The sequence below is a fragment of the Nomia melanderi genome, chromosome 8 (assembly GCF_051020985.1).
Source record: "Nomia melanderi isolate GNS246 chromosome 8, iyNomMela1, whole genome shotgun sequence".
Lineage (NCBI taxonomy): Eukaryota > Metazoa > Arthropoda > Insecta > Hymenoptera > Halictidae > Nomia > Nomia melanderi.
In genome coordinates, this window is record NC_135006.1 from 2,188,313 (window position 1) to 2,202,292 (window position 13,980).

At 35.4% G+C, this 13,980-nt stretch overlaps 1 protein-coding gene across 1 annotated transcript in view; it reads left to right on the top strand.

The window, feature by feature from the left end:
• The window catches only part of gukh (NHS actin remodeling regulator GUK-holder), a 167,572-nt gene extending 153,726 nt beyond the window's left edge, over nt 1–13,846 (top strand). The window contains exons 9-11 of the mRNA XM_031975444.2: nt 6,553–7,162; nt 8,058–8,514; nt 10,399–13,846. Coding sequence (XP_031831304.1) covers nt 6,553–7,162; nt 8,058–8,514; nt 10,399–11,292 — 1,961 coding nt within the window. The 3' untranslated portion in view covers nt 11,293–13,846. The remainder of the gene's footprint in view (nt 1–6,552; nt 7,163–8,057; nt 8,515–10,398) is intronic.
• The last annotated feature ends 134 nt before the right edge of the window (nt 13,847–13,980 follow it).

Consider the following 13,980-nt stretch of genomic DNA (forward strand, 5'->3'; position numbering starts at 1 on the left):
CACGAAATTGCTTGTTCGTTATTATACCATAATCTTTCTTTACATGCATGTATTCTGATTGTTTAAGGATCCCGAAACGAAAGTAGTGATTAAGTTGCAAGTAGGTAATTTATTCATAGATATATTACCAGTTATTATAGCAAACGGGTAATCAAGCGTGCATCAAGCACATTAATTTATTCTTTCCATCGGACAATAAGGGAAGGAAATATTGATAGAATATAGACTTTCGGTTTCAACTGTTAACCCTCTATGGGAATTTTGACTATAACGAAATTAATGCAGTATGAAATGAATAAATGCCAACACACGAATACAAATCAACAATGTATTCGATAATCTTAATTAATAACCTTATTAAAACGAATATATTTTGTAACTTTTAACTTACAGTCACGTTGAACGTTTACGCCTGTATATAAAAGTTCAAATTGATTAATTATCGAATCTCATTCGTGATTTTGCTGTGAGAAATTAAGTAAATCAATTTTACCCAGTACATCGATGCGTGACTTCGAAGTCACACAAGCCTGCGGAGGGTTAATACTCTTTCCAGCAAAATTATGGCTTCGACGTTATTTACATGAGTTCAGAAGAATTGAATTTACTACGGTGTTACAGGTCGATGTAAATGATTTTCCTATGGGCACTGTATTAATCATTGTATTGCCAGTTAGAAGCAGCAGCTTCTTTCTCTCGGTGTAAGTGAATGTATAGAGCCAAATGTACCGTATGCATATGTACATATTATACGCACGCGTTACTTGTAAGATTCAATTCTCATCCGTGTATACTGTATGTTTATAAATTTGTATATTTCGTGTTGTAATTGGCCAACAACGAGCAGCGCAATTTTACTTCTCGATTGTATATACCGGCAAAACTGTGTTGTCAAAATCTGGGAGGAATGTATATGAATAGATGCCAGTCTTTAACAGAAATTACGGATGTACTTTGTTGTTTGTCTTTTGTTTGTTTTTGTCTCTTTTTCGTTTCATTCGTTTCGCACGTGCCGTCTGTCTCGCGTTAAAGATCACCTCTGTCACAGCAACAGTGAAGATATTCGACTCGTTGTGCGATGGACTCTCACCTTGATCCTTTTTTCTCGCTACAAAAATGTGAACTTGTCTGCGATAAGCTTGAACGGAGACATTTTTTTTTATTTCTTTATCGTACGAGACCTACGATTGAATTGTTATTAACTGTATTATACAACGTTCCGTCCTGTAGAATGTTACGATATACCATTAAATTCTTTTTATTTATTTATTGATAGTACAATGTTCAAATAGAATTTAGCAGTAATCGATGTTGGTTTAATAGCTGTAAATATATTTTACTTGGACTATCATAGTGTCAGCAACTTGTTATTATTATTTCTTTTTTATTTAAGTTTAAATGAAACTTTCGATAGGGAATTGTAAAGCAAAATGCTTTTTACGTTCCAACATTCAATAACTGTTAATACAGTATTGAAAATATATCGTTTTTAATAACGTCGCTAACGACAGCAGTTGTAAAGGAGTCTCTATAATATTGTTTTCACTATTAAATAGAGAATTTTTGTAGAATCCTTTAACTTCTAAGTCGAGTTTCGTGACACCCTGTATGCACTGCCAGTCAAAGGAAATTCAGAGCCTTCCGCGTTAACGAAATCGTGCTATCGCCAGTATTATTTGTATATTTTCGTAAGTATTTACAACGTAATGAATATTACAACGTAAATTAAAAAATTTGTTCGTTGAAGTTCTATAAGTCTTACGAGATTAATCATTTAAACTTAAGTTTACCGTCGCGAAAACGACGAATCGTGTTCTTTTTTTCAATGAACGAGATATTATGCAACGAGATGTATCACCATTGTTGTTGTGACGTATTCTATCCTATTCTTACACAAAAAGTAGCTACGTCAAAGAAGTCTTCAACAGTACCTACTTATTGAATAGGTGGGAAATAAGTGGAATGAATGTTATGATTTCCAGTCATTCTTAAAGGATTCCTGTAATTTAAATAAACTATACCGATTGTTGTAGAACAATGTTATAGATGCGAAGGACGATCATTTTCTCTCCACCGATCTAATAATTTCTACTATGAAAGCTGTTAGAGACTGTGGTCTTAATCACAACACGAAGAATTGAAGGACGTTAGACAATAGTATAGTAGACACCACTGACACTTGCAGTAAAAGATGCTGACAAACAACTTATACGCGTTCACTAATATTAAGTCGCCAAAGTATTAACGAGCCTACAATGGAACACGAATATATCACTGCTTCGGCACCAAAATTTAGAGAGGAAATTGGTCTATGAGTTTTGTGCATTTGTGTCGCTCGTGGGTGTGCAAATCACAAGGAAAAAGAGTTTCACTCGTTCGTATCAAAATTTCTAGGCTGATAATGCTCATTATGTAGAGAATATTTATGTATTAACTGTGAAAAATGTACATTTGCGTAAATGTCTGTAGTGTTGTCATAATAAAAACGATGAGATATTTATCAGAAAATTAATATTGCTATTTTATGAAAGTTTTATTCATAGATGGAAGTTTTGGAGTACAGTATACGAAATTAATAAAGGATATACAATTAACGCTGTACTAATGTAAATATTTCGGTAAACTGTAAACTCTAATGTTCTTTTGAGAACTTCGATCATTTGTAGGCAACGTTAATAAAAGCATTCAGTAATTTCGTTAAAAATTTAGTAAGAATAAAGCATTCTTAAACGAATCTTTAATACTGCACCATGTTCTAAACATCTGTGAGTTTTCTAAAAATCATAGGATACATCTATAGGATGGACATTTCTTTATTCATTTTTTCTCCATGATACTATATGATATATCATTGAATATTTATTTTTAAACACTTTTTAATATATTTCACAGCTTTTATAATTTTTAACTGAGTATAATCACATTACGAAACTTTTCACCTTGAATTAAAGAGTAACCGAAAAAATAATCTAATACTTCTATTAATGATGCGTACAGATTTGTATACACACGTAATTCTAAAGAATTGAAATTTTTAGGTTAGATCCACGTAGTCACCGTGAAAATGGCATTGTAACGAACATACATATGTAAAAAATTGTTCACAGTTGAAGACATATTTTATTCGTGACAAAAGGATAATACCAATTGAGATCGTAAATTTCTTGATAAAAAGTCACAAAAATTTCGCTCTCGAGGACCCACTAGAAGTAACGTTACTCCTTAACCCGTGTGTTTTGTTCATTAATATCTTTAATTGCAAGTGTTCGATTACTTACCAGTCATTGTACATTTATCATCCTCCACCGCAGCGGTTCTCCACCTCTGTATAAGCGTGCACCGCCAATGTCGAAATGTAACAATTTTAACTCTTTGCACTCCAAAGGCGCCTCTAAGTCACCAAATGAATTGACACGGTAAAACTGTAAACTTTGATATTTAATATTAAACTTTGTATAATGCATCAATGTACGAAATATTGAAAGAAAATAGTTCTCTTCCTCAATGCATGTGAGATTTTTTAATTCAATCTAAGCAAATGTCATCTGTATCTCATTAGAAAATATTGAATATTTCCGGTGAAAAACTTCTGGAGTGCAAAGGGTTAATATTATGATTATCAAATCAAATGTTTTTTCTCAAAAGTTATTGAGGCGTCTTCACAAAATTTCTTTGGACGCATAATCCATCGTAATTAAAGTACATTTCATTTCACTAAATACAAATGATCTAAAAATCTTGGAAAACAACACAAGCAAGGAAATTATTATTGTAGTAATTACGTTCAATCGAAATTATTAATTACTTTCTATAACATTGCTACTACTAGATACGAGTTGCTCATTGGCCAAATCGATTAACTCTCTTCGAATTTGTTAAGATTCTATCGATTCGATCTAAGATTTACACATGTAAAATAAATTTCCTTATTATTGGCTGTAGTATCACAAATAACAAACATTCTTTTGGCCATGCAGAACTTGCAATAATAATCATAATTACAAAGTTACACTATTTTGTACATTTTACATATTCTATATTAAAGTTATAATAATGAATAAAAATACGTTCCATAGTGATTATTTAATTTCCTAAAAAGGGAAACTTTAAAAATCAGTGTCTAACTATTGCGCATCAATGTCGTCCACGTTTTGTTTAGTAAAATTATCCGACTTGGCTAATAAGTGGCTAATATATCAATAGAACAGACGCACGGGGAACATAAATATTAGCACTGTTCCTTACCACGTAACGTATAATACAATATTAAAGTGCAGTTGAGAACCGCTGCTCCACTGTACATATTATTGATGGTTCATTTCCTATCTCTCTCTCTCTCTCTCTCTCTTTCTTTCTCTTTCCCTCCCCCCTCTCTCTTTCTCTGTCTTTCATTTATCTTATGATTCGTTGTTTGTATTTGTCCACATCAGTCTATGTACACGTACATACTAGTTTTAGAGAAAAATGCACTTCGTACACGTGTGGCATCCTCCGCTAATAGCACACATGTATGTCATAGTACCATAGTTCGCATTCGGTGAGTACATTTTATTTTTCACTTCGCCAGAGAAACTCGAGAATCCGATATGGAAAGTTTCACGGTTAATCTTCAAATGATACAAGTATCTCGATCTCTTCTCTTTCGCGTAACCTCTTAAAGTAGACTTCAATCGTCTCGAGAGTTACAAAATGCACATTCCATGTCGGATTCCATCGAGGTATCGATGGACTGTGTGGTTTTCACGCTTTTATTGCATGCTCGCGTTTGTCGTGTCTTCGATGCCTGCTTCGTTTGTAGTCCACTAACGCACTTTACTAACAAACTTCATTACAGCTGTTCCGAAACGAATTGAACGAAATAGAGTGCACGCGCGGCCGGGCAATAAGAGTATCACGTCATTTCCGAGATAGTTATCCTGTGTTTGAAACGAAACGGTCGAACAGAGACTTTCATGAACATCGTCATTGACGATAGCTCGACACACGACCAGTTTCTATCGGTTTCTCATTAACTCGGTTGAATTCACATAGCGGACAATTGAAACATCCGTGCTCGCGTTCTTTTTAGCCAGTCTAAGCACTTCTCTTTTGGGTCAATTCATTGTGGAAGACCTATACCAAATATTACGTTTGTAAAATAATGCGAAAAGTTTGTTCATTGAATCTTGAATATTCCATTTGATCGTCTATTGAAAGTTCATAATGAATAGTAGATATGGATAATATATTAGCAGTATAGGTCTGTAATTCGCATGTATGAGCAAGGAAAAGGAACAGGCGAGTCTGATACCACCAACTATTCTGAAGTCGCCGCCATTGGTCTTCGGCCGAGGCCAATGGTGTTATTATTCTATAAGAACAAGAAAATGTTTCTAAAAGAAACATTAGACTGCGGCAGGCAAGGCATGATTTATCAATGCAATATAATTGGTTGTTTCTGCGTACGCTTGTTGTCCTTCATCGTTTCTCTTTAGATTCTTCCGTCAATTGTCCTCCGCTCTCCGAGAAAATTGTCCTTTAAAGATTGGCTATATCTAGCTTCCTTCTCGTCCGTAAATGTTCGATAAAGAATCGAAGTTTTCACGAGGATTACTACGTAACACTTGGACTCTATCTTCATATTCCTGTTTGCTACCAACAGAGTGGGAAACGGTAAAAGTATACCATACTTCAACCTTAAAAGCTACTAGAACGCAAGAAATAACAAACTTCCGCTGCGAAGTAAACGAAATCGGATCATTTTCAAAGTACCAAACGATTCGTTGGTAATTTAAAAAAATACAAAATCACAGCTTGTTATAGTTAGTTGTCTGTATTCCCACTAAAAACAGCCAGCTTCAAATATTCACAAAAAATTCCACGGGCTGAGATACAAACAATCGTCGACCATCGTGGAGATAATCTATTTCCGTTTATGACAAGCAACGTAACGCTGCGTGATTTCACCGTTTCGCACTTTTCGGTAACGAAGAAAAATATAAAAACAGTCTTCGAATATCTAATATTCCTATCAAAGCCTTCGTCTTTTACCGAACTCTTAGAAGCAGAAGAAGCTAGATATAATATACGCCCCTTACGTTAGTTCCATCGGCCACAGGTTTAAAAGTGCACGGGGGCAAGGGGAGACGTCCACTCGCGGCGCTCGGCCCGGTAGTTATGGCAACAATGACGCCTCAGTTTTGGCTTGTCCTCGTTATTGGCCGAGCCGCGTACCGTGGCGGAGCGTGCTGCTGATTCCCCTCGCCCCTGTGCACTGTGAAGCCTAAGACTGATGGAACTAACGCGAGAGGCGAATAGCAGCGAACCTCCTAGCTCTCCTCGCAACCGTCAAACTCTCCCGGTAAATCCGTAACAACGTAAGCCCAAGATGAAACGTCTAACAAATAGGATAAGCGACAAATGATTTCTTATCCACGTAGCATAACAGCAACCTCCATAGAGTCTGTAAATTGTCTTTAGCCGATAATTCGTTGACCGGCAGTAACGGAAAAGACATCGCGATCGCGCGTTGCCACCGAAGAAGCGGGACGCTGATCGATCCTTTTATTGCAGATAACACTTTGTTGGCTATCGATTCGGTGCCTCCGCACGGGATAATTCAGCCGCCCTACGCCTCAGCCCAGGAGTCTGAAGAGTGCAAGAGGGAGCACAAGGCTCAGGAAGTCGCGAAGAATACCCTAACTTCTCAGAATGCACAAGCCCACTGCGAGAAACACGAGAACCATGGAGCCCACGGACACCAGCCGCAAAAGGTGTACCCGCACGATCCACGGCGGGACGTTTACAACAACAACAAATATCTCGAGCAAAACCAAGCGGAGAACTGCAGCGACTACCAGCGTGCCTGCAAGCAACGACAGATCGTTAGCATGCACAACGCGAGGAATCAGCAATACTGCGCGTCGGGCAGGCACGCCGGTGGCCATCAGTTTTACACGCTGCCATCTAGAAGACCGCGTAGAGACGTCGAGCCACCGCGTAGCATCACGCCGGATATCACGAGGGGCCTCGGTCACGGTTCCTTGAGCGCTGTGCACATGTTCGCGATGCAAGGCCAATTCGAGTCCCAGGTGGACTTGCACGGAAGGAATTTGGAGAACTTGGAGGCGAAGTCTAGGCTGATGCCGAACCGACAGCAACCGATTGCGGGTGTTAGAAACAGGTATGGAAGTACTCTTTCTTTTTGTTTATTCATTTTGGCTCGTGTCGACCCTTTGCACTCGCATGTCACGCTGGAGATGACAATAGAAATTTGTTGTAGGACGTTGGAAATTGTTTTGAGAAGTAGCACACTTTAAAAGATTGTAAGAAGTAAATCTTATTGTAATAATAATAAATGAAGTAAATTATGAAACGTTTAATTCTATCGCTGTAAATTACTTCCATTCATTTCCCTAAAAATAAGTACAAGTTAACATTCAACAACATTGAATATAAATCGAGTGCAAAGGGTTAAAATGTGGTTATTGGGGACCATTCTGGGTTTTTCGAGGGGAAAATAGTTATTTTATATATGAACACAAGAAGAAGAAGAGTTTTACGTGTGCACATCCTCGCGTACACGTGTTATCAGAAGTACCTTTCACGATTGTTCTTTGAAAAAATGTTTGAAGCGTAGTTTTATAATTGGAAATATTATTTTGTCATCTATTCTCTTTGGAACTTTATAAAAGTATGTTTAAGAGGAGTAAATGGCTAAATGGCAAACATATGGGCTACACTCGTATTATGTAGGTTTACATTACCCCTTGCACTGTTCGTAATTTATTAGGAAAAAAGAAGAAGTCTACTTTCATTCTGCGTCTACGTTTGCCCTGAAGCATTGCAATTAGTAACAGAAAAATAATATTCCGCTCGAACTTGACAGAATTAAGTGACATTTATATTCGTTACATTCTATCCAAAATCTTTGCCTCGAGTCTGACACGATGTTGTAAGGCCAAGGGATTATTTTCACAGTCAGGTTGCGTTCTTTGTCCGCTTTAAAAAACATTCAGCCCTGAATAGGTTAATGTCACGAAGAAATATTTCTTCCACCTATTTCCGTTCTATTCCAGATTCGCTACACCATTAGGACTGACCGCGCTCGGGTATCGATTCTTCGGGTCCTCACCTGTTCGTGATCCTGTTACGAAAACTTCTAGTGCTGATGCTTTGAAACACAATCCAATTTCCCCAACCAGGCACAGCCACGATAATAGTTTTACAACGTCCACGCCGATCGGACGTACTATGCCAACTATTGCTGATCGTCTGGCGCTGATCGACAGCAACAATTGCTCGCCGCCGTCGGCGAACTCCGGCAGAAACACACCGACGAACCTCGTCCTGTCGCCGACGAAGAGCACAATGTCCAACGAAGAACTGTTCGCCGCCATCCACAAGTCAAAGAAGAGGTTGAACATCAGGGATGATGGCGAGAACCTTTCTCCGTACGGGTCAACGAAGTCGCTGGCGAAACTGCCGCCTGGGAACAGACACAGTTGGAGTTCTGAGATGCAGAAACCACCAGTGGTACGTATACAAAGATTCGTTCTTTATTTATTTTTTTTTTTTTGGTTTTCATCCCTTGTATACTGAATAGAAGTTGACTCTTGTCTATCTTGTGTTTGTATTCGAATTTATTTTAAAGTGGCCACATTAACAGTAAAGTCATTAGTGATAATATTTGAATACGTTACTTGTTACTTAACACATTGTTGACCGGAAATTTTACACAAAAGCCATTCCGTGTCATGTCTGTAATCAAGTATGAAAGTGAAACAATCTAAATAAACTTCAACATACTTTATTTATAAATAATGAATTGAAATGGAACTTTCGGCATATCTTGTATATAACTTGGTATATTTTGCTTTTTCAATATTCTATATTGCCCTGCGTTTCAAAAATTGAAATAGCTAATGCAAAGTGCAAACACGAGTTAACTCGTGACCGGTCAACAAGGTGTTAATAGTACTTAATGCGTGAGTCGCTCGCAAGTTAACGCGGTTATGTGTAGAAAATGAAAATTGAGGAAATTATCATAATGTTGTGGCTTCTGAAATTATTATACGACATATTCAGGAATTATAAAAAGAAGGGGTGTCTGACCTAGAGAAAACGAAGAAACGAGTAAATCTTTGAATAAGTAAAGAGAATATTATTTGTTCCGTTAAAATTGACAAAAATCAAGAAGTATTAAAGAATGGACTTAATCGCATTGGTTTCCAAGCAACTCAAATAATACAAGATTTTCGAAATAGACATTACTTAAATTGTTGCTGTGTTTGTTTATATTCGATCATGTGATTGTTTAAAAAACAGTATTCATCTACAAGTGATCTCATTTTAGGAATTATACCAGATACAGGGGGAGTTAATTCGGTGCATGTTTATTTTAATTCGATAAAAATTTATTTGAAATTTTCTATTTTTGTTTTGAAGATATGATAATTCGGGGTAGTGAGTTATTTATAATTATAATTATAATTATTTCTAGAGTTCTATAAAATGAGACTCATCAACGATGAAAGTGCAGCAGCAGGAATTTCGATTATTCGCTTTCGAGGCAGTTATAACTGTTCGGTGATAGCTGTGATTTATTAGTAGTGTAGGTCAATAGAAGCGCACACTACGGCTTAGTACATGAGAACAGTTTTTTTTAAAGATGTGGTCTGATACTTCATATGATACATTCATGAATTGCTATTTAAAGTACTATACATTATACAGTTTAAACAAAAGGATATATTAAATGAGAGACAACATTTTTATTAACGAAATCAATCCAGCGGAACGAAATCAAAAAATATTTCAGAATAAGATTAAAAATATTTTCAGAACCATTTAAATGAAAAATGCTATTTTGAACTGCATTAGTATTTTAACCATTTGTGTAAATATACTTTCTTAATGTACAAATTCACCTTCAGAAGTCATCTGTACACATTTGACGTGTGTTAGAATTTCCATTAGAACTGAAATCTAATACAATACACGTGCAATTAAAAGAGGGTTTTAGTTTATTTGCTCATTTTACAGAGGCTTCATTTTTAATTAGGTTTTTAAATATAAAATGTTGAAATTTGAATTTTGTCCACTTTCATAAAAACAAATCGAGAAAGTTAAGTTTCACTATTATAAACACGAATACTATGAGAAACGCTTTTTTAATTTCTTTCATAAAGAATTGGTTTACTTGAATAAATTGCTACTGTAAATACTTGTAATTTCACATTGATTATATCAGGTGTCAGTTTCATCAAACACTCGGAAATACATCCACAGAATGTTGTGTTTGGCGTGTAATGTGTCACTTGGAAAAAGCATATAGCATCAAAAAGATACCATGATACCTTTCTCTGACTGAATATATTTATTTGTTTAACTGAGCAATATTGTTTCCTTTGTTTGTAGGTACCTCAGAACGCTCAGACGTCGTCACCAGCAACGTCTAGATTGGATTTCAAACGTTTGCTGCTTCAACAGAGTGTTAAAACTGGCCCTACAAGACTGTCTGCAGCAGAACAGTTGAAATTATCTCGTCAACAGTCTCAACAACAACAGTCCTCCCCAATGCTTCCACCAACAACTCCTCTGGCCAAAGTTTTGAGTCCTAGGTCGGTATGGAGGTTCCAGACACCGCGAACAGATGTTCTGTCATCAACGATAATTGAAGACACTGCGGCTGAAGAGAAGGCAATGAAGCCATCCCCAGAAAATACTTCCCCAATATCAAGACTGAATGCGAGAAGGCAGCTGGATCTCTGCAATGAAGTTGTGGAGAATTTATGTAACTCTAACGCAAGAAACAATATTTCCGATGTTTGTGGCGATGGAGTACTACTGGATAAAGTAAACGATTCTGATACAATCATTTCGAAGGAAGTTGAAACATACAATCGAAATATTCAAAGACAAGAGCCAACTGTACACGATTGTACCTTGTCTGGGAGTGATAGTTATTTGGCTGATAACCTACAGACTGTTACTACTCAAAATTCATCGGCTGTTCAATGTGTTTCAAATCCATACCCCGAACAGAACAGTACAAATCCAGCAATTCAGTATTCGTTTAACTGTACACAGCTGACGCCTTCGTGTCAAAAAGCAATAAGCGCTTTTGAATCGAGGAGACTCAGCAACCAATTAGCTAGGGCACAGTTCTTAGCTGGAGCACCTTCGACCAACCCAGGTCATAATACTTATGTCAGACAAATACTTCGAGCCAGGTCTGAGTCACCTCAGAATATTGCATCTCAGAATGTTGCTCGCAGTCCCAGTGCTCCTACATTGGAAACAGCTTTGTGATCACGGTGTAGCTTTTTTGTGAAAAAATTTCGGACCTTCACAACAAGAATAAATGAACTCCTATAATTACTTGCATTTGTAGAGAAAGTAATGGTCTTCGGTGGTTACAGTGCTTCTCTCGTATATGTATAGCAACAATAAAGACTATTGAATTTATTTTAAATGCATGGAATGTCTTTACAAGTTGTATCAAATTTTGTGTTTCTGGGAACAGCTATATTTAGCATTTTTATGGTAAAAATACCTATACTTCTTTTCACGTCAGGAAATGAAATTGAAAAAATTCATAGCCACAGAAAAGATATTGTCAAATATGTACCATTGTTCTCATATAGTGTCGACTACTGTAGGTGAATATAAAAGTGAATTGTTTATATTTTTATTTATTATCAATTTTGTCAGCGATCTAAGGTTTTTCTTAATAATATATAATGCCATATGTAATATGTGGTGGTCAGTAATATTATAACTGGATTGCGGATTTTTTACACGTATATTATAAATAAATTTATAAACTCGCAAAAACTGCCATGAAATTAAATAAAATTTTTAAAAGAAGAAAAATATTTATACTTGGTTTGTCTCTACAAATTGTTTAAACAAAAATGTAATTTTACATAAGGATCCGCAGTCTAATTATAACAAAGAAATTGATTTTACAGTGAAAGAATTTGAATGAAATAAATTTTTTTTATAAATTCTATGTCCAGAATAATTTAAAATATATGTGAATTTTTTCATTAAGATTTTATCGATAATTTTATATAAAAATTTACTTAAAAATATGTATATGCGAACGAGAAAATAATTACAATACAAAGGATGAGGTAACATTAGTTCAGCGTTATAATTCATAAAGCACTTTTCTGTAAAATCGTTTTTTTTGTCTTTTGTACCTTCCTTAATCTTCATGTTATTTTTTTTATTCCTTTCATAAACTTTCATCGAAAGACTGTTTAGATCGAGTTCTCTCAGTTTTGAAAAAAAGTAACTAAGATACAGATAACTTATACTCTTATCTTCTTAATTCTACTCTTTAAGCAATCTTTATCAGCCTGGCTTCCCGTGTATTATTGATGCCTTTTAATCACGACAATTATGGTTTAAAATCCTATATTGGCATTGTTTAACCGTAAGCAAACTGCAGACGATTATGCAAATTTACATTTTTAGAGTTAAATTAATTGCAGTTAAATACAAGAATAACTTGTTAAATCATGTGTGTTTATGATACAGTAATTAGTATTACACAGTAATAGATCACCTGTTTCACGCAAAAGCAATAATTTATACCGAATAATGTAAAGTAATTGCGTGAAATGAAAAATAATAATACTGTCTATCTATATTACTGAAAACTATGTAAATTTACAATGTATTATGGAGCTCGGACTGAAAATATTCATATAGGATATTTAACTATCAATGTAAGTACAACCTTGGAAGAGTTGATTCTGTATACCATGAAATTTGTGTATGTATATTTATATCTAACATTTCTAAAAACTGTTACATACTGATCTAGATTACTACTAAAATAAACATCTGTTTTTTATATGGTACGTCACTGTACCATTAAACAATATTAATTCCTAATAACTTGAAAATGAAGTCTATTATAATTTGATCATCTTTAATACATGTATTACCTTTGGTATATGAAATTACCCTCTAAAAGGATCCTGAATTATAATTGAACATCCTACACATAGATAGAACAAAAGGATTCACTTTTCAATTAAAAGCAATAATTCGCTTTCGAAGCAGTTATACACATTTCATAATTGATCAGGCTATTGAGTATAGTCTTAAATGACTGTAATCAAGAATATTAGTACCAGGAACTATAAGAGTGTAAAACATAATTTAAGGTACAGAATTAAACTTAGAATAAGGACGAGAACGCATCAATGTTTAAAAGTAACAGCTTTCAGTCATAACATTTTCCAAATGAACAGCACGTACACCACGGATTTTGCTACTCTTTCAAGAAAGGTGTTGCTCACGATTCATAATAACTACAGGTTCCTCCATGAAATTTATTCTTATGGTAGTCACTAATAACTCTGTACACAACAGTTGTTATAACACAGGCATGAATGAAAACTACTAAAAAAAAAAAAAGAAACATACAGGTGCATAGCGTAGCTGGCACATGATGTAATTAAAAATTGCATTTCGCAGAAAATTTAATGGCTTGCTTCTCTAGTCGGGGTAATATTAATGTCCATTAGCTTCGAGTTTCTTCGAACTAAGTCCATCAATTGAAATTACGTACTGTAAGGCGTGTAATTGTAGTATTGCGAGTCGATTGTATTTGGGTGGTGAATAGTAATATATTCGATGAAGACTAAATGCCTCTAGAATAATAACAGAGTTGCCTTAATTAAATTATTTTAAGTTATGCCGCGGCCGGCGGGCCGCATTTTCGTATACTGATCGCGTACGCGCAAATTTAATACGACAAATTTATCGACGATAATGTTAGACTATAAGCCAAGAATGTTTTGTATTTTATTCAGAATAAAAGGAAACGTATTTCACAAAAGTGTTACTTGAAACGACTCCCTTGATGACCTTAATCGACCGTATTATTAAATCGGCCTCGCATAATATTCGTATTTCTGTTCAATTTTATGCTTTATTATCCGATAGCTTCTATATAGTTCAATATCCACTTGACAGCAC